Genomic DNA, 22,627 nt, shown 5'->3' with positions numbered 1-22,627 from the left:
ATGCAGTAATTGCTTTTCTGTTTTCCATAATGGCTGTACCAGTTCCTATTTCCACCAATAATGTACAGGGTTCCCTTTTCTCTGCATGCTCACCACCATTTTTACTGTTGTCCTTTAGATAATAGCTACCCTACAGGGGAGAGGTGATATCTCATTATGGTTTTAATTTGCATTTTCCTGATGATTAGTGGTGTTACATGTCTTTTCATCTACTGTTGTCCATTTGTATGTCTTTTATTTTTTGAAAAATTTTCTTTTCAGGTCCATTGTCCACTTAAAAAATTGAGTTGTGTTTGTTGCTCTTGAGTTATATGAGTTCCTTGTATATTTTGGGTCTTAGCTCCTTATCAAATATATGGTTTGCAAAAGTTTTTTTCCCATCCATAGGTTGCCTTTTCATTTTGTTGATCTTTTTTTTTGCTGGTAGAAGCTTTTTAATTTGTTATAATCATATTTATTTATTTTTATTTTGTTGTCTTGTTTTTGTTACCACATTCTCAAAATCATTGCTAAAACTAATGTCAAGGAGTTTATCTCATATTTTTGTCTAGGAGTTTCACAGTTTTGAGTTTTATGTTCAAGTTTTTCATTCATTTTGTGTATGGTGCAAGATAGGGATTTAGTTTCATTCTTTTGTATAATGGCTGTCCAGTGTTCCTATTACCATTTATTGAGGAGACTATTCTTTCCCTATTGTATATTTTGTGCTTCTTTTATTAAATTAATTGATTAGGTATGCATGGGTTTATTTCTAGGGTCCCTATTTTGTTCCACTGTTCTATGTGTTTGTTTTTATGCCAGTGCTATCCTGTTTTAATTATTATAGCTTTGTAATACAGTTTGAAATCAGAAAGTGTGATGCCTCCAGCTTTTAAAAATTTTTTGAGATTGTTTTGGTTATTTGGGGCCTTTTGTAATCCCGAAGAAAGTCTAGGATTAATTTTTCTGTCTCTGTAAAATATGCCATTGGAATTTTGAAAGAGATTGCGCATTGATTCTGTAGATTGCTTTTGCATAGTATGAACATTTTATGATATTAAGTCTTCTAACTCATGAGCACAGAGTATCTTTCCATTATTTGGATCCTCTTCAATGCCTTACAGTTTTTTAAAAAATATATTTTATTTATTTTTAGAGAGAGGGGAAGGGAAGGAGAAAGAGTGGGAGAGAAACATCAATGTGTGGTTGCCTCTCATGTGTCCGCTACTAGGGACCTGGTCTGCAACCCAGGCATGTGCCCTAATTAGGAATCGAACTGGAGACCCTTTGCTTCACAGGCCCGTGCTCAATCCACTGGGCTACACCAGACAGGGCAATGCCTTACAGTTTTTAGTGTAAAAATTTTCTTCTTTCTTGTGTAAATTTATTCATAAGCATTTTATTCTTTTTTGATAAAACTGTACATGACATTGTTTTCTTCATATTTCTTTCTGATAGTTTGTTAGTGTACAGAAATGCAATTGATTATTGTATATCAATTTTGTATCCTGTAAATTTAGTGACTTTATTTATTACTAACAGGCTTTTTTGGTGGAGTCTTCAGGGTTTTCTATATATAATATCATGTTATCTACACATACAGACAGTTTTACTGCTTCCTTTCTGATTAGGATACCTTTTAATTCTTTTTGTTGTTTAATTGTTCTATCTAGATCTTTCAGTATTATACTGAACAAAAGTGGTGAGAGTGGGTGTCTTTGTCTTATTCTTAATTTTAGAGGAAAAGCTTCTAGCTTATCACAGTTGAGTATGATGTTCACTGTAGGCTTGTCATTTATGTCCTTTATTTTGTTGAATATGTTCCCTCTATAGCCATATTGTGGAGTTTTTAAATCATAAATGGATATTGAATTTTGTCAATTGCCTTTTCTGCATCTATTGTGACGACTGTATGATTATAATACTTCATTTTGTTAATGTGGTGAATCATATGAATTGATCTGTGGATGTTGAACCAACTTTGTACCCCTGGAATAACTTCCACTTGACCATGGTGTATGATCCTTTTAATGTATTGCTGAATGGTTTGCTAATATTTTGTTGAGGATTTTTTCATCTATGCTCATGAGGGATACTGGCTTGTAGTTCTCATTTTTAGTATTATCCTTGTCTAGCTTTCCTACCTGGCTTTGTGAAGTAAGTTTGGGAGCATTCCCTCCTCTTCTCTTTCATGTAAGTTAACATTATTTTAACTGTTCTTATTACCGATATTTGAAAAGGCTTGTATTAATTGCTTTATTATCAGCAACATAGCAATCACAGTTCTAATAACAACAAGTAGCATTATAAAATGAGCTTTTAGTGTTTAAAATGAGCTTTTAGTGTTTAAGAAGAATGTAAACCACTTTCTCTGTTATTTCATGGGGCTATCCAATGTAGCATATTTATTATTTTCAGTTCACATGACCACAGTCTCTTCAGATTTGGCCCAGAATGTGGAAAAGGGGCTGGGCCCTCATACCCCACATCAATCAATCATTGATTCAGGCTGCCCCGTAAGAGTGTCATAGCCTTGGGTGAAGTAGCTTTCTCAATTCAAGGGCATTTTCCAGAGAGGCACTGAGGAAAGAACCACCAGCTTCCAAAATTCTAGAACCTATAGAAATAAGGGAGTTGATTCCGAGAGTTTTTCCCAAGAAAGTTCCTTCATGAAAGCCTCTAAAGAATCTGCTTCCCATGAAACATAATCTGTCTATAGACAGATATAGAAAATCTATCTATCATCTATCATCTATAGACTGTGGGCTTGATGAATGAGAAGCTCCCAAAATAGTTCTATATATTTTTTGAAACTTATATTTCAATTGTTGCCACATTATTCCTAGGAAAAAATAGCTAACATTCTTTAAACACTACAAACCAGTCACAATTATTTGCTCTTTACTGGTATTATCTCATTTAATCCTTGTAACAACCCTGTGATATGTATACATGTTGTTTTTATCTTCATATTATAGATAATCAGACTGAAGCACAACAAGATTTAATAACTTAGTACTTCTAAAGTCAGGATTTGAATCCAGGCAGTCTAATTCCAGAGCCTATATTCTTATTAACTGGAATTGTCTGAAAAAGAGTTAAACCAAACTTTGGCATAAAGACCCAGTCTAGGCTGGTTTGGGAAGCATAATTTGGCTTAATCAAGCAAGGTGTAAAAGGGCTCTGAGACTATTAATCCAAAAACAAACAAATAAGAACATTCCAGATAAACCAAAAAATGATGATTTATTTATCTATGTTTGGTTGAGAGGAACAGTCTCATTTATTCATACTTGAGTTATGGCACAAATCTATTTCTCTACCAATGATGAAACTGTCTCCTTCAAACAAAATCTATATTCTTTCTTCTAGTCCTTAACAACAGAGCCTCCTCAAATGTGGTTTAGGACATACTGGTTTTTTTGAATTTGGTGGGTGGTTAATAAAAGGTGATTGAATTAAATAGCCTTTGATACTATTTTGTAGGGCACCAGTTGCTATTGCTATATTCTTCTTATTGTGTTGTATAAAAAAGACCATTTTCTTTTCTTAAGGTTGGATATGTGTTTTTTCCCTTTTAGAGAGCAATTCTATCACAGCATCCACTATACAGCTGTGTCTTGTGTCAGCACTTGATAAATATTAATTCAAATTGAATTGAATTGTTTATGAGGGGAGGAGAAAAATGTGAAAGCACTGAGATTTAATATCTTTGGGCTTCCTACTAGAGATTAATCAAAAAGAAACTATGAATTTTTTAATGACATATGGTTATTTTCCCAGGAAGGCAGATTCAGATGAGAGAGAGTGGATGTGGCATATTTACACTGCATCTCAGAGCTCAGTACCAAGAATTCAAAGTTTGTCTTCATCCTTTCTCTTCGTTTCTCAACCTTACTGCTGATAAACCTGGTTAAACCTGGAGCTTAACCTCTAAATGACAGAGAGGATGAGGCTGATTGGAAGGTGTTTTCTGAAGGTTATATATAATGATGTCTGCAACTTTGAAAATTGCAGAACTGTACCAGACTCTCTAAGACCCTAGAGCACAGCATGCGTCAGATCTGAGCAGTCACTGGCGCGCCACATTGTCTCCACAGTAATGCAAGCTCTTGACCATGGTTGTCAAGGCTACGCCTTCTAAGTTGTGCCCCACGGACACTTTAAGCCTCTCTTCATCTATTCATCTTAGGCTGACCTCAAGTACTCAGCCTGTACTTAGGACAAATGTAGTATTTGAGTGCTATGCTGTCTTGATGTAATCACATTATTGTCTAGCAACATTGAAAAGGCATACATGTATTTTTCAACATAATAAATGTACTTAACAAATATATTCTATGAGATACAAATATCACCCTGCCACTCATTCATTTAAAACCCTTCAATGACTGAACAAAGTACAGTATTCAATACAAAGTTATGACCCTTGCTCTTGTCTCTAGTTTTATAACCTTCTTCTGATTTAATTTTTTGTGTTTACTCCATACTTACAACTATTTCATATTTAATGTACTTTATTCTTCCAGGAATACTCTTCTAGTCTTCTGTCACTGGAGGTTTTTTTTTTAATGATAAGTATTATCTCTTTTAGGAGGTTCTTGCTTAATCCCCAAGTTCTTTCTTTCAACAGTACTCTTTGAACATCTACTATAGGCCAGTTACTGCTTAAATTGCTGGAGTCAAAGTAAGAAGCAAATGGAAAGGTACCTGCTCCAGTTGTACTTACATTTAATTAGAGGCAGGGAGACAGAAAAGAAATAGGTAAAAAAATAAATGAGATACTTTCAGATAAAGAGAAACTATAAAATAAAAAATAAATAAAATGTGTATGAAAGGGAATGAATGACATGTTGGAGCCTGTGACTAGTTTTCTAGCATGTAAAAATGACTTAAGTCAGGAATGAGTTTGGCATGCTGAGGAAATGAAAGCCAATGAGGCCAGAACTTGTTGTGAGAGAGAGAGAGAGAGAGAGAGAGAGAGAGAGAGAGAGAGAGAGAAGAGGTAGGCAGAAGCAAAATGCAAAATGAGGTAGGGTCTTGTAAGTCAAGGTGAAGAGTTTGAAATCTATTCTAAAAGTAATGAGAAGTTAGAGAAGAACTTAAGCTGGGGAGTGATACATACATTCTGACTTGTGTATGGAGAATGGAAGCAGAGAGATCAATTTGGAAGCTATTAGAGTCACACAGGAGAGAGAAACTGGTGGCTTAAATGAAGTTTGAGATCTGCTGTGGGGGCCATAGCAGCAAGACCTGCAATAGACTGGATGAAGGGGGAGATGGGTCAGGAAAGTGGGGAAATAAAGATGAACCAAGTTTCTCACTTTAACGCCTTCAAAGCATCCTGTCTACACCAACATTGCCTCAAACCATGTGTGTCTGTGTCTGCCTCTCACACTGTTTTGAACATAATCTTTTTTAAACATAACATTATCTAGGGTAATGAGCATATTTTGCCTTATTCATCTTCGAAATCTCAGGGCCTAGATTGGCACTCAGGGCCTAGATTGGCACACAGTAGGTATTTGACAGATATTCACTTGATGGAATTGAATTAGATGTATTTTTCTTTTGATGGAGTGAAGTACTTCAAGCTTTTAGTCAGTAGTTAGATAATCTTGAAGTACTTTTCATGGTAAGTTAAATTTACTGTAAGAGATTCTTTTAGAAAATCATGAGTAAGTACAAAGTATTTAGTATACTTGCAACCATCTTCACTTCTGAGGGCAAGACTCTGGTTTGAATCTAATTTTGAGGACCAAATTCTTATATTTTTTTTTGCTGCAGAGTAAAGAAAAGGGGGCTAAGTGTGTCCTCTGAATTTCTGCTATATTTCTTTCTAGGTCTTCACTGGAGAGTCATAGTAAGGTGGGTCCAGCAACAGAACAGCCTTGCTCACTAGGAAGGGTCTGTGCACCACAGTATAAATCACAGCCTTCAGACTTCCTTGTTGAAAAATGTGCGCTGCTCCTTGGTATAGAGTAAATAATTGTAATGATTCAGTGGCTTGAAAATGTTAAAAATAAGCGATAACACTACACCTGGTAGATGGTAAATTACTATTCTGGAGAAAAATTAATAAAAATTGTATATCGCCATTCAACAAACATTTATACAGAATCCAATTCATTATACAGTGTCTTAGTTGCAATAAATAAATCACCTTCCAAAGATTCCTCACAAATTTGGTGCAATAAACACTATTGAATAATGACAATTAATGCTTTAAAATGAAGAATGAGAATGTTTGGTTTATATGTATGTCAAAACACTTTTTTTTTGTTTCACTAACCATGAGTTACAAACCATGGCACCAAGCTTTCAAAACAGAATGACAAAAATAGAAGGGTTTGCTGAAGCCTTGTGAAATTATTACTTCCAAATGCTGACTTGAGCTGTAAAATGGCTGAGTAGAAAATGTAACTTACTAAGCAGCTTACAAAAGATCAAGGTATATGAACAGTGGATGCTGCTTTATAAGCCTCTCATCCCCCCTAATTTTGTGTTGGCCACAGGCCTTTCAGAGAAAACTAGATGTTGTCTGCAATGTAATTGGTCTGTAAGGGGCAAAAGATGGGAATCTATTCAGAGCTACAACAACAGAGAGAAGCTAACTTCTGTGTTCCTAATCGTTTCTTAGTGCAGAAATATCCTCCCCACAGTGTCTGCTTGTTCTCACTTCTTTTTGTTTTTCTATCTGAAATGCCACTATTAAAATTTTATTCGGACCAAATTCATAGAATCAAAGGCTATGGGGAGGGGGATATGGGGTGGTTATTAACAGGAACAGTTTCAGTTAAACAAGATGGATAAGCTTTAGAGATCTGCTGGACAACACTCTACCTGTATTCAACAACACCATATCGTACACTTGAAAATTTGTCAGGAGAGTAGATATTATGTTACATGCTACTATGAGAATAAAATAAAATAAGTTATATTTGGGCTTGTAAGTACATATAAAAAGATGTAAAATATTATGAAGAGATTAAAGTCGTATTTGTGAATCACTACTAGTATAAATTAGTCTAACCTAATATCCAGCTAAGACCTATGGCAAATAAAAAAAGGAATCTTAGATTTACGCTGTAGTAAGGGTCTAGTTTACAGGTCTATGAGGTGGAAAAGGGCCTAGACAGACGAGAACATGAAGAATGGAGTGGATGCCACAGAAAAATGGCCTTTAAAAATTTTTGCTCAAGGAAGTCATGTGAGGAGAGGAAAAACATAGTTTAAAAAAATTTTTTTGAAGGAAATTCCTGGCCCCTTTTGTATTAGAAGCTACATCCTTTAGCTGTAGTCTGTGTTAAAGAGGCTTTTATCGGTTTGCCTAGGGATTTAAGCAATATCTTTAAAATACATATGTATGGGAAAATGCATTCTGAGTTCTCAACAATTGATTTATAAGTGACTTTACAGAAAACAGTCTTTGGGGAATTACTTCCATTAACTTAAGTTTAAAGTTAAAATTCAGTTTTTCTATGTTTCTAAATCAGAAAGTTGTCCATCCTATAACTTTTTAAAATGGACCTGAATTTGAAAAAAAAAAGGCTAAGGTTATTTACAGATTTGAAAAGATCAAATCATTCTTTTTATTTTTTAAAAGATTTTATTTATTTATTTTTACAGAGGGGACGGGAGGGAGACAGAGAGGGAGAGAAAAATCAGTGTGTGGTTGCCTATGATGCGCCCCTTACTGGGGACCTGTTCCGCCACCTAGGAATTTACTCTGACTGGGAATTGAACTGGCAACCCTCTGGTTTGCAGGCCAGTACTCAATCCACTGAGCCTCACCAACCAGCGTGATTCTTGTTGTAAGATAACCATTGAACAAGTAAGGGTCGATATGTCTTTTTTACTAAAGTCTTGGTTCTTGGGGCCTCCTCACCTGAAAATCTCATCATAATTTCCTATAGAATATTTACTAAACCTCTCTGGGCTTTTCTTTTGTAGTCATCATGGGTTTGGACTTAAACTTGGCAGAGTTATATTTCAGTTACAGAAGGGAGAGGCCACCAAATTTATTTTAATCATAAGGAAACTAAAAAATGTCACTTATAATATACCTAAAAATTCTAGCGAAAAAAGTAGATAGAGATTTGTGAAACATGACAGTTGGATTTCAGAATTACATGTTAAGAATTTAAAGTAAACCTGAATATAATATAGCTTGGAAAGCCTGCTACTGAATTTGATTTTTTTTTTTGCTTAGATTTGTATAAAGGTAATCTACTCCAGCTACTATGCGCTGCATTTAAATAAAGCCAAAAATAAAAATAAAAAAACCCAGCCCAACAACAACTTTTTTGTGTGGCATTTGCGGCAGGTTGTCACAGAGTGACACAGTCTTGATGAAGCGTCATTAGAGTTCATCAGAATTCCCTGTGGAAGTTTTTGCAAAATAAACTTGCTTCTAAGTCTGCATATGTATTTCATAAAATCTCTCCAGGATGGTGATTTCAATTTACAGATGTGGTTGAGAACCACTAGTTTCAAGTCTCATATTCAGTTCTATAAATTCAAAATCTCTAGTGTGGTCCAAAAGGGAATGTAGAAATAACCATAGAAGAATTTAGAGAAATGCATGGAATTTCTCTATTCATCACTATAATTACAAATTACATACCAATTTAAAAATCAATGTAAACTCCTGTACACAAAAGGAAGATCAACAAGGAAAATAAGAAAATCCCATTTTTATGGTACCAGGTGCTACAAAGGATACAACCTATTTATTGTACTAAAATGTTTAAAAAGATAAATTCGAGCTATTGAAAGTTAGTGCTGTAACTTCTAATTTAAAAACAGGAAGTTCGGCCAACCTCCGCTGGGTTCCCAGCACACCCCGCTTTCACATATTTAAGTGTGTACCGTCATTATTGGTTGTAGATTAGCATCTGGCATTACTCTGGCACAAGCATGATAAATAACAATAGTCTACACAAAGTTTCACTTTGTTTTCTGAAAATATAATTAAGGGGATGTAGTTCAACTATAACTTTTATGTTTTAAAAATAGGTATTGGTGAGTAAATGCAGCTTCACTTTTTTTTAGTGCTGAATATAAAATGAACTTAATGTAGTTTAATTTTGCTCTTGTATACCACCACAAACATAATTCCATACAACAGAATTCACAAGAAAAGTGTGCTAATAAAATATAGCTCTCATTATTAATATATAACTAGCATAAGGTAAGATGCCATCTTTACTGGATTTATAATTTGAGTACATAAATATTTAAAAGACCCCTTTAATTTTTTAAATTAATATTTGTTTTGCATTTGTTCAGGGAAACTCTTCAGATGACTCACATTGCTTTTGGTGATAAGATGCATTTATATGTATTATTTAAATACTCATATTGCTGAGGTACATCTAGATTTTTTTGAATGGTGAAAATTAAAACTATTTTTAGCCACTAGAAAAAACGGACCAGGAAGTAACACAAAAACTAATTTAAAACTCTTGGCAACATCTTCTGAAATATACTACTACTATTACTACTAATAATAAACATTATGAAGACTTTCATATATGCCAGACACTATTCTAGGTCTATTAGTGATTTAATATTATAATAACCACCATATCTGTAAGAAGTAGTTATTGACTATCATTAACCTTATTTTGTAGATAACATTTACCCTTGAATCTTCTATTTCACCTATACACTTTATCTAATCCACCAGCAAATCCTATTGGCTCTAACTTCAAAATACGACACAGAACCCACTATTTCCTTCAATCAACGGCAACTGTCTTCATCTAAGCCACGGTCAATTTCTTACGTGTATCACTGCAAAAGCCCTGTCATTCCCCTGCACTCATCTGCGCCTCCACATAGGCTGTCCTCAACACAGCAACCGGAGCACCCCTTTAAAAAGTAGATTATATTGTGTCTTTACTCCAAACCCTAAAATAGCTTCCCATCTTATTTAGAAAAGACTCAAAGTGCAGCCAAGTTTGAGAACCATTTTCTTCCAAGATTTGAATCCTTTTCTGTACCCACCAGCTCTCTCTGATTTATCTCTACCACCTTTCCCCTTAGTACATTCCTCCAGCCACCATGAGAGGGTGACTACATATTTTATCATGTTAACTGTCGAGTAAAAGGGTTACTATTAAAAACTATGAAGAGGTGACAGACACAAATCAGTACTGTCTTAGGCAACAAGCACACAGTCTTAGAGCATAAGGACTTAATTTACAGTTCGATGGGTACAAAACGCTTCTACCTCAGGGCATTGGCACTTGCTCTTCTAACTCTTTGGAACATTTTCCTCAGGTTCCACTTGCTGTGCTCCCTCGTCTTCATCTGTTCTTACACACATGTCACCTTCCATGAGGCCTTCCCTGTCCACTCAATTGAACGTTGAAACCCAGTCTCACTCCCACCTCTGCTTCCCCTGCTGTGTTTTACTCCCCTCACTGATGTGCCATGTACTTTGCTGAATTTCTTTCTTTTTCACTAGATTTTTAATTTTTATTTTGTTGACTTTTGTATGTCAAGCTCCAGAACAGCACCTGCCTTACTATATATAGTCTGTGAACATATATTTATGCAAAAAAATGAATGCATGATTACCAGCAGTTTAACATGGGGAAAGTTACCTAATTTGTTTTGCCTCAGTTTCCACATTGGTAAAATGGGATAATAATAATGTCTACCCCATAATGTCATAATAGTCACTAGGTGAGTTATTGCATGGAGTTGAAATAACGCCCGACTTATAGAAAGCACACACAAAAGTTATCTAAATTGGTTAATTAAAGATATTCATCTTTGTTTTTACTTTAGCCACTGATTCTTAGGTTCACACCAGACACAGTCATCTCTAAAACTGCTTCATTTCAGAAATCTTAAATATCAATCTAGTGCATCGGTAAGCTGGCCCTGATTTGTAGCATTTGGCAATGTCTGTCATGCAAATACTTCCATCATGACCAATTTCAGCTACTAACAGTTTAACAACCAGTTCTCCAGATTTCCAACTATTAAATAATTCTCTCTTGCAAAATGGTATAATCTGGCTCTAACAAACCATTGCCAATATACTGCTTTCTAACCACATTCTTCTTTTCTCGGTGTACTCTCACCCTCACACGCAACTACTTCCTCTTTTACATAATAAAACCTTCCAGCACATAAATTTCTATTTCTTTAAAGCCAACAGAATGGCTATCATTAATAAAGCAACAAACAAGTGCTGGCCAGGATGTGGGGAAAGGGGGGCCTCGTGCACTGTTGGTGGGGAGGCAGACTGGTGCAGCCGCTGTGGAAAGCAGTGTGGAGATGCCTCAAAAAATGAAAAATGGATGTGCCTTTTGACCCAGTGATCCCACTACTGGGAATGTGTCCAAAGGAACCTAAAACACATTTGAACGAACATAAGCACCCTTATGTTTATTGTAGTATGATTTATAATCGGCAAGATATGGAAGTACCCCAAGTATCCATCAGTAGATGAGTAGTTAAAATAGCTATGGGACATTTTCACAATGGAATACCACTCAGCTGTTAAAAAGAAGAAAAATTTACCCTTTGTGGCAGCATGGGTAGACCTGAAGAACATTATACTAAGTGAAATAAACAGTCAGAGAAAGACAAGCATTGTATGATTTCACTCATATGTGGAATGTAGTGAACAAAGTGAATCAATAAGCAAGATAGAGACAGACTCATAGATAGAGCACATGACAGCTAGTTGGGGGGAGGAGTTTGGGGGGTGGAGGGATTGAGCAAAAAGATAAAGGACTCAAGAACATGCACAACAGTGTGGTGATTGCTGGAAGGAGGGGATATAGGGGTACTAAATGGTAATGTAAAACTATAATAAAAAACAAGTTCATTATTAATTAAAAAACAAAGCCTATCAGTCTTTATTTCCTCCTTTATCTAGCCTGGATTCACCAGTTGCTTACCTGAACGAGTCTTTTGCCACAATCCCAATTCCACTTTAGTTCTCTTGTTTTTCTGTTCTACCTGCTCTATAGACAGTACCGTGTCCTGTCTCCATTCTTATATATGGGGTTGAGCATTCCTGCAAAAGCCATGGGAGCATGCACACCACTGCCAGAGCACGCTCAAGCTCTCCAGCATCAGCAGGATGTCAGCATGACTGGTTAGTGATGCTACTTTTTCCACGACCCCAGAACGGGGCTGGCATGAGTGCAGGGAGAGTGCATGTAACAAATAATAAAAATTGTTGGGTCAGCAGTCCAGAAGATCCTCTCCCGGGCCACCTAATTTGCATATCATTAAAAACCTTGGTAAAAATTTTTAGTTGTTCTTTCTAGGGCCCAGACAGAAACTGTTTTTTCAAAGTAGAACCCGCTCTTAACGATCCTGCTCTCTTCCTGATCAGCTACTTTTCTTTTTTTACTCCAGTAATTATTCTATACATTCACTTTAAACGAAAGTTTGCCCTCAAACTCCCACATATACTGTCTCCCTACTTCAGGTAGAAGTGCAATGTCATCTGGTATTACTTCCTTCAATTTAATACCTATTCCTCGTAAACCTCTCTAGATGCACAACACATGGTCCCTTCAGTCTTGGAAGATGTGGACAGCCTTCTGCTGCTCCAAGTCAGTCCTCCACCAGGGTTCTTGGCTTTGTAGCTTCCAATGTGCTAAGATGCTTTGCCTTACCAACGTGTTTCCTTTGATTCTCTATCCCTCAGTGTATAAATTGTCTGAATTTTTTTCTGTCTTAAAGGATACTATTGATTTTTCTTTTATTGTTTACTAGCGTCTGATTTCTCTCTCCTTGCCTTGCTATCTTGCTCACTTTTTTTCCCTAAAAAAGGTCTCCACCTACCACATCCTACTGATCTTTCATTCTCCCTTTGCCCTCTGTAGTCTGGCCTCTGCCTGAAATTATTAAAAATGCTCTTGTTGAGATCACCGAGGACCCCTTAAGTGATAAATCCCAAGGATGCTTTTCAGTTTCTGTCTTTTGGTTTTTCTACTGCATTTGATACAATTGCTTAATCTCCTGCCTGAAATGCTCTATTCTCGTAGGTGTGGGACTTGATGTCCTCATCTTCCTCACTGCTCCTCTCTGCCATCTCATTCTTAGCTGCCTTGGCAGGTGCCACGCTGCTGCCACCTCAGGTTGACATGCCACAGAATAACAGCCTTGCTCAATCAACTCCTTTCCTTTTTTCAACTTCTTCCTAGGAAATATCATGGTTTGGCTTCAATAACTGTTTATGTTATCGGCTCCCAGATCTTTATCTTTAGTAAGAATTTTCCCACTGAGATTCAGATTTATATTCTAATTGTGGTCTGGACATTTTTACTGCGTGTTCCATAGGCACCCCAAAAAGTAACATCACACATATTAAGCTCATCATCTTCTGTCAAATATCAGCCTCTACCCAAGTGAAGATGCTGTTCCTGGTCTGCATCTCCATTTCAGGTGGTAGCGCCAGCTTCCACACATTCTTTTTGCTTCCAAGCATCCTTTCCTGAGCATGTCTTGAGCTATGGTTTCCTTTAAAAATTTTTTATTTTATTCTTGTTTATTCTATTACAGTTGTCCCAATTTTCACCCTTTGACTTTCTCCAACCCCATGGTTTCCTTAATCTAATTTTGTTTGCATTTGTCTTTATTAATTTCTCCCTTTTTATATGTGTGATTTATGGATGACACTCCTTGCTTGCTCATGTGACTGTGCTGTGTAAATCATGTACATGCATCTTTTCTCTCATGTTGGAGGGTCAGAGGCTGCATCATGAACATAATGTATCTTCTTGAACTGAAACCTATGGCATTATATTTTTGTATAACTGAAACAAATCATATTCAACAAGTGTTATAAAATAAAGGGATAACTTTTTATGGTTGACATATGATATCTCAATTTAAAAAAATATTTTATGACTATTTTTGTAACTGATTGCTAGTTAATATTATTATAAACATGCAGGCCAGAAGACTTAGGGACAAGCAGTTGTTAGGTAAGTGTTACCGAAAGTGATTGTGAAATCCACATGTACAGTGGAGGAAAACAAACAGAAACGATAGTCAAATTTGCACCTAATTCACATTAGGAACTAAGTGCAATTGGAAAAGGTAGGAAAATCTGCACATTACTAGGGTCAGACTTTCCAGGCAGCCAGCCTGCTGTTCCATTTTATATTAAAATGAAAAGCAAACACATAGTGACATACCCACCCACACCCCTTCTCCACACGAATGCATGCACATGTGTGCACGCACACACACAATTACTCACACATACACATGTATCCACACCACTACTGCCAATATATATCTGGAAGACTGTCCATAAGAATCCAATACAGTATAAGATTTATGAATCTACTGCAATATCACAGACAGCTGCCACCACCACTGGCACTGGATTGTAATCTTGTATTTTGTTTTGCTACCACCGTTTCATATAAACCAGAAATTGAAGTGATTTTGAAGTAGTGTGGGAGGCCAAAGGGAAATCTTCTCTGCCTCCAGAAGCACAGAGTACTATTAACCAGCCATGAATGTCTTCCCTGCTACGCAATGCACTTCGCCATGTCATTCTCCTGTGTTCACAGAAGCGGCAATTACCAAATTCTACAGCAGCAGTTTGAAAAATGACTTTGCTTTTGAGAATTTATGGGATATATAAAAATATATTTACATTATATATAAATATATATCTATATGTTTACATTATATATAAATATATGTCTGAAAAATGACTTTGCTTTTGAGAATTTATGGGATATATAAAAATATATTTACATTATATATAAATATATATCTATATGTTTACATTATATATAAATATATATCTGAAAAATGACTTTGCTTTTGAGAATTTATGGGATATATAAAAATATATTTACATTATATATAAATATATCTAAATATCTAAATATATATCTATAAATATATTTACATTATATATAAATATGTATCTATTATACCTACAAATATAATGTATAAATTATATTTAATTTATATATAAATATTATATACATATTTCTGCTTGCATGGAATGTTGAGTGTCTGCTGTTGACATAAAGGTTATAAAGCACTTTGAGGTTCTGGGATAAAAGAGATGACTGTAAAGGAGTGCCAGAATATTAATGAAGGGTAAAAACAGAGTATTTGGCCCTATTCCCTACCCCCCTTTTTTAAAAATAGAAATTCTGTGTGCAGAAGGAACACATAGATGGGAGATGGCAATGGACTTATAAGAAGTACATAATAAGCAATTTAATAAAAAGATAGAATTCATACTGTATGAGAACATGGCTTTTTGAGTTGGAGATGAGTTTGGATCCTCACTCTACCACTTATAATGTGTTAGACATTATAAACTTCACAACAATCAACTAGTACATCCTTATAACATTTGTATGGGGTAAGTGATGTTAATATTTCTATTTTAGAGATGAGGTAACAGAGGCACAGAGAAGTTAGTTACTTGCCCAAGTTACAAGGTCACACAGCAGCGAGTGGTGGAGCCAAGATGAGCCCAGAAAGTATGTTAAAAGTTCTCGCAGTAGTATAATGGTGGCCACCACTAATTGAAAAGTTACTCTTGCCCAGACTCCCTGGTATCTTACATACATGGTGTCTAAGAGGTGAAACATATTGATGTTTAAATTTTAAATGATGAAGTATGTCACTTATGAATATGTAGTAGGATATTTATAGGTAAATATTTTATTTATAATATATACATTTATAGGTAAATATTTATAGGTAAATATATATATTTACCTTTTCTTTAAAATTATTTTAATTAACTCATAATTTGGCATGATAAAAAGTATATCTGAAGCTTACATTTCTCTCTTACTTTGCTTGTGGCAGTCATTTGATCCAATTTTCAGGAGCAATTTAGATTGGGTATGTGTTACATTATTTGCCATTATACTTAACTCTAGGATATAGCTGATATAAATATAAAAACCTCCTCCAAACATCATTAGGTAATAATGTATATCTGATAAAAATGAGTTTTTGGGTAAATATAATGGAAGGGCATAAGTATATCTGAATTTCAGGCACCATAGGTGATCCTGATAAATTATTCTAAAATAATTTGGCACATTTACGGGAGAAATGAATATGAACTATAAAATAATACTTTATAGCTGAGAATGGCTGTAGGAAAAACAAATAGCTCATGTCCCCAAACACCTATGGATTTCATTTTGCATTGTGTGGGGACTATTTCTTCATAATAACTTGACGATTCTGCTGAATTCAGCTTCTAACATTCTAGCTGGACATCCAGTCCAGTCACAGTGTGAATGGTCACCGCTGCTAATATTGAAAGCAGTTGCAAGAAGAGAGCATGGGGTCAAGAAAAATCAATGAAAATGAGGTCCAGAGAGAAAGGTGAGATACACACACAACTTGTCTGAAATAACATGGAGCAAAACATGAAGTGAAGAAACAATCTGGAGATGGTTTATCCTCATAAAAATGAAGGATAAAGTGACATGATACATTTCAAATAGCCAAAGTCCAGTCAGTTCGTAAGTCAGAAAAATGGCTATGTCTTTGTAGATAGATATATTTTAAAAACTACAGTGACATTCAAATATGTGATCTCTGCTGGGGATGAAAAATATTGACCCTTATGATTATTTTTCATATATTTTTACTATTAATGAACATTTTTACTGCCTATGATGGCTTTTGAAATGTTAAACATATTATAAATATATTTTAAAGTATAACTTCATGGTGCCTTCTCAGCTCTTTCTGTACCACCACAGGCATACCTCACTTTATTGCAGTTCACAGATGCTGCTTTTTGGAAATTGAAGATTTGTGACAACCCTTTGACAAGCAGGTCTATTGGCACCAGTTTTCCAATAGCATTTTCACACATCATGTCCCTGTGTCACATATTGATAATTCTTGCCATATTTCAACATTTTTATTATTTTTATATTTGTTATGGTGATCTGTGACCAGTGGTCTTTAATGTTACTGCTATAATTGTTTTGGGGTGTCATGATGGGTGAACTTAATAAATGTTATGTGTGTTCCTACTGCTCCTTCAATCAGGTAGTCCCTCATTTCTCTCTCTCTCTCTCCTCTCCCACCCTGATCTCTCTCTCTCTGTCTCTGTCCCCTTGAGCTTAGTTATATCTTTTGACACAATGATATTGAAATTAGGCCAATCACTAACCCTACAATGGCCTCTTAAGTGTTCAAGTGAAAGGAAGAGTAGCATGTCTCTCACTTTAAATCAAAAGCCAGAGATACCAAAGTTTAGTGAGGAAGGTATGTCAAAAGTAGAGAAAGGCTGAAATCTGGGCTTGTGCCAGTTATACAAGTTGTGGATGTACAGGAAAAGTTCTTGAAGAAAGTGAAAAGTGCTACTCCAGTGAACACACGAGTAATAAGAAGGTGAAACAGCTTCATTGTTGATATGAAAAAACAGTTCTAATGAACTGGACAGAAGATCGAACCAGTCCAACGTTCCCTTAAACCAAAGCCTAACACAAAGCAAAGGCTGAGAGAGGTGTGGAAGCTGCAAAAGTTTGAAGCTTTCAAAAGTTGGTTCATGCGGTTTAAGGAAAGAAGCCATCCACATAACATAAAAGGGCAAGGCGAAGTAGCAAGTGCTAATGAAGACGCTGCAGCGAGTTATCTAGAAGATCTAGCTAAGATCGTCAATGAAGGTACTAAACAACAGATTGTCAGGGTAGATGAAATAGCCTTCTACAGATCTTATAGCTACAGAGAAGTCAATGCCTGGCTTCACAGCACTAAAGGACAAGAGACTCTCTTGTTAGGGGCTAATGTGCTAGTGACTTTAGGTTGAAGGCAGTGCTCATTTGCCATGCCATAAATCCTAGAGCCCTTAAGAATTATGCTAAATCTTCCCTGCCTATGCTTTATAAATGGAAGTACGAAGCCTGGAAGACAGCACATCTGTTTACAACCTGCTTTACTGAATATTTTAAGCCTATTGTTGAGACCCGCTGCTCTGAAAAAAAAATTCTTTCAAAATATTACTGCTCCCTGACAATGTATCTGGTTACCCAAGAGCTTTGTAGATGTATAATGAGATTAATGTTTTTATGCCGGGTAACAAAACATTCATTCTTCAGCCCATGGTTCAAGGAGTCATGTCCACTTTCAAGTTTTATTATTTAAGAAATACATTTCATATGGCTATTGCTGCCATCGGTAGTGATTCCTCGGATATATCTGGGCAAAATCAATTGAAAACCTTCTGGAAAGGATCCACCATTTTAGATGCCATTAAGATCACTCATGATTCATGAGAAGACATCAGAATATCAAAATTAAAAGGAATTAGGAAGAAGTTGATTCCAACCCTTATGAATGATGTGAAGGTTTAAAACCTCAGCGGAGGAAGTAACTGTAGATGTGTTGGGACTAGAACTGGAAGTGGAGCCTGATGATATGACTGAATTGCTGCATTCCCATGATAAAACTTTAATGGCTGGGGAGTTGCTTCTAATGGATGAGCAAAAGTGTCTTCTTGACATGGAATCTACTCCTGGTGAAGATGCTGCAAAGACTGTTGAAATGATAACAAGGATTTAGAATAGTACACAAATTTAATTGATAAAGCAGCAGCAGGGTTTGAGAGGATGGACTTCAATTTTCAAACACGGTCTATGGGTAAAATGCTATCAAACAGCATTACGTGCTAGAGAAAAATTGCTTGTGAAAGGAAGAGTCGATGGATATGGCAAACTTCATCATTGTCTTATTTGAAGAAATTGCTACATCCACCCGAACCTTCAGAAACTACCATTGTGATCAGTCAGCAGCCACCAACCTTGAGGCAAGACCAGCAAAAAGATTGTGACACTGAAGGCTCAGATGATGCTTAGCACTTATTTTTAGTAATATAGCATTTTTAAATTAAGGTATGTATGTTGCTTTTGTAAACATAATGATATTGCAGAGACTTCCACTAAGATGGAGGCATAGGTGGAAGCCCTGGGCCTTCTCGCACAACCAAGTTTAAAAACAACAAAGTTTTAGCAACAAAAATGCAGCCAAACCACAGAAAATTGAACTACACGAAAGTCTGACAACAACAAACCCTTCAGCCAAACCGGTAAGAGGGGCAGAGCCAGCAGCAGAGCAGGGTCGGGCAGAAAAGATCCACTGGACCGACCTGGGCGCAAGACCCAGGCACACTGGCAGCCAAGGGTGAATCCCAGGTGTGGAGTAGTGGGTGGACCCACTGAGGGCTGACCACGGTCACACATTCAAGTGCAGATAAACCGGTGAAGGACCGAGCGGTGAGACAGACCATGCAGGCCCCAGTGGTGGGAAGTGGCAGAGGGGACTGCTATTGTCCTTCTCTGACCCCGCCCCCACATACAGAGTCACAAGCCAGTAACCTGGGTGGCCCTGACCTGGTGAACAACTAAAGCTCCACTCCTCATACGTAACAGACCAAAACATTATGGCTCAAGAAGAAATCAAAGCCCCAGAGCCCGTAACTCTAAGTGACCAAGAAATAGCCAAACTTTCAGATGCACAGTTCAAAACACTGGTGATCAGGATGCTCACAGAACTGGTTGATTTTAGTCACAAATTAGAGGAACATATGAAGGCTAAACTCATTGAAATGAAGGGAAATGCACAAGGGAACCAATAGTAATGGAAAGGAAACTGGGACTCAAATCAAAGGAGTGGACCAGAAAGAGGAAGAAAATGACTAAACAGAAAAGGATGAAGAAATAAGAATTCAGAAAAATGAGGAGAGGCTTAGGAACCTCCAGGACATCTTTAAACGCTCCAACATCCGAATTATAGGGGTACCAGAAGGGGAAGAGGAACAGCCACAAGTGGAAAACTTATTTGAATGAATAATAAAGGAGAACTTCCCCAATCTGGCAAAGGAAATAGACTTCCAGGAAATCCAGGAAGCTCAGAGAGTCCCATAGAAGTTGGACCCAAGAAGGAACACACCAAGGCACATCATAATTATATTAGCCAAGATAAAAATGATGGAGAGAATTCTAGAAGCAGCAAGAGATAAGGGGACAGTCACCTACAAAGGAGTTCCCATCGGACCGTCAGCTGATTTCTCAAAAGTGACCTTACAGGCAAGAAGGGGCTGGAAAGAAGTATTCCAAGTCATGAAATCCAAAGACCTACATCCGAGATTGCTCTATCCAGCAAAGCTTTCATTTAGAATGGAAGGACAGATAAAGTGCTTCTCAGATAAGATCAAATTCAAGGAGTTCATCATCACCAAGCCCTTATTATATGAAATGTTAAAGGGACTTACCTAAGAAAAAGAAGATAAAAAAGATGAACAGTGAAAGGGCAGCAAACTCACAGTTATTAAGAACCACACCTAAAACAAAAGCAAACTAAGAAGACAGCTAGATCAGGAGCAGAACCACAGAAATGAAAATCACATGGAGGGTTAGCAACAGGGAAGTGGGAGAAGGAGAAGGGGGGAGAAGGTACAGAAAATAAATAGCATAGAAGGTAGGTAGAAAATAGATAGGGGGAGGGCAAGAATAGTATGGGAAATATAGAATCTAAAGAACTTGAGACACATGGTCATAAACTAAAGGGGGGGAATGGTGGGGGTGGGAGGTGCAGGGTGGAGGGGAATGAAGGGAACAATAGAACAATTGTAATGGCATAATCAATAAAATATACTAAAAAAAAGAAAAAATGATATTGCACACTTAACAGACTACAGTATAGTGTAAATGTAACTTTTGTATGTATTTGGAAATAAAATAATTGTGTGATTTGCTTTATTGTGATTATTAGCTTTATTGTGATGGTCTGGAACCAAATCCACATTATCACCAAGGCATGCATGTATATAAAATAAACGATTTTGTATATATCATACATATAAGGAAAAGTCACTTTAAAAAGGACTTTACAATTTTTTGCTCTAGAAAAAAATCTCTGCTAGACTTTTATTCTTTTGCACTTTGCTTTCTGAATAGTCAGCCAAATGAACTGAAGAGGGACAAACTTGATTAAACCAGTTTTCTGATATTAATCTGAGTCATTATTGATCAATATACACAATTGAAAGAGTTCGGCATTACAGATAATGCACAAAATATACTAATGAGTTAAGTTTGAGAAGGCAAAATAAATGGCTATGTAAAGTAACAAAGTTTCATTCTAACTCATTCTTTATAACATCATTTGAAATACAAATACATTAACATGGCAAGTAAATTTATAAAAGAAAGCAATTACATTATGTGTATATTCTCCCATTTAGTAACACTTAGTAATATATCACTGTATCAGAGAAATGCACCCTAGAGAAAATGTTGCTATTCTTCATTAAAAAAAATCCCTGAATCACATTATGCAAAAATTAATTTATGATAAATGATTTAAATCTAGAACTCAAAATAGCTTATTCAAATGCCATTAGAAAAGAATACCTCACCCGCAAAAAGGAGTCCAGGGACCCGTTCTCCATGTACTCCACCACGATCATCACTGGCCGGCCTGCACAGAGAGGAGAACACAGGGTCAGAGCAACGGGAGAACCCTGCGCTGCAGCTAGAGCTTTCCAGCTGTGGCGGCTAAATTATTTGTATTTTGTTAATAGGAGTTTCATTTTCTTACGTGTTGCTACTCATTATACGCAAGTACTCATTATACACAAGCATCTCTCCATTTTTTTTATAGCATTATCTCTTTTGAGTTCATAGAAAGAACATGAATTACAATTGAATTACAAAAGAATTAAGTACATCCTTTTCTAAAGCCCTGTGATCACTTGTTTGTTTAGATTATATATTTTTTGTCCTGAGCTGTTCCTTAAAAGATCATTGACAAGCTAAAGTCAAGGTTATAACAGTTACCACAGCTTTTTTGACACTCGTGGTTTGACTTCTCCTAGTGGTGCAGCAATTATGGCTGAATTACATTAGACTGAGCATTTCTGAAATATTACTAAGGCAAAGTAGAAAAAGATAAAATCATAAATTCTCCTTAAGAAATTATAAACCATCGGTTATAGTCTGCTTTTAAGGGCTTTAAAGTAGAAAAATGTCAGTAGATTGATGAATGCTACAAAGTTGGTGGGATTTGTAATAATGCTTGATCATCTCTTTATTGGAGATATATTAAATCAAGAGAACAATAATGGCAGTACATGAAAAATAAGTAACTCTGATTTCATAGTCTAGTGGAGAAGCTAAAATCAGCAACTAAACATAATTTCTTTTCTATCGTATCTATTTGCAATTGTTACAGCTCCTAATGCACCTACTAGGTAGAATATTTGACATAAATAACTTTGATTTGCTTCAAAGTAAAGAATCTATTTGTTCTGCCCAATTTCCCAAGTTTAAAATGATAAACTCATTTCAGAGAAAGGGAAAATGTTATTTACCTGAAAATAAACATGTATGTATGACATATTTACTTTTTTACATCTTTATTTCTTGCTTCTCATTGGAATTTTTTAGCAGTTTAACCTGCACTGTGCACAGAGTTTTTCCTCGTGAGTACAAAGAAGATCTAGAAAGAAATTACATGCACCAGTCATGGAAATACTAGGTCTCATGTAATTCATGTCCCTTTTATGAACTCAAAACCTTGTGGATTACAAAGGGTGATGGCAACAAATTAGTAAATGTCTTCAAACGCTAGATTTTTACAGTTGAGTTTATGT

The 22,627-nt window shown here is 36.1% G+C and overlaps 1 protein-coding gene across 2 annotated transcripts in view; it reads right to left on the bottom strand.

Annotated features, from left to right (window-relative positions):
- Positions 1-22,627, bottom strand: part of EPHA6 (EPH receptor A6) — a 911,975-nt gene that overhangs the window by 130,916 nt on the left and 758,432 nt on the right. For both annotated transcript variants that reach the window (XM_037132782.2, XM_037132783.2), the window contains exon 13: positions 21,392-21,453. In XM_037132782.2, coding sequence (XP_036988677.2) covers positions 21,392-21,453 — 62 coding nt within the window. The remainder of the gene's footprint in view (positions 1-21,391; positions 21,454-22,627) is intronic.

Source organism: Artibeus jamaicensis, unplaced genomic scaffold (assembly GCF_021234435.1).
Source record: "Artibeus jamaicensis isolate MK-2021 breed Jamaican fruit bat unplaced genomic scaffold, CSHL_Jam_final contig_3206, whole genome shotgun sequence".
NCBI classification, from domain to species: domain Eukaryota; kingdom Metazoa; phylum Chordata; class Mammalia; order Chiroptera; family Phyllostomidae; genus Artibeus; species Artibeus jamaicensis.
Note: the sequence above shows the minus strand (reverse complement) of the source record. Positions and strands in the feature narration are given on the sequence as shown.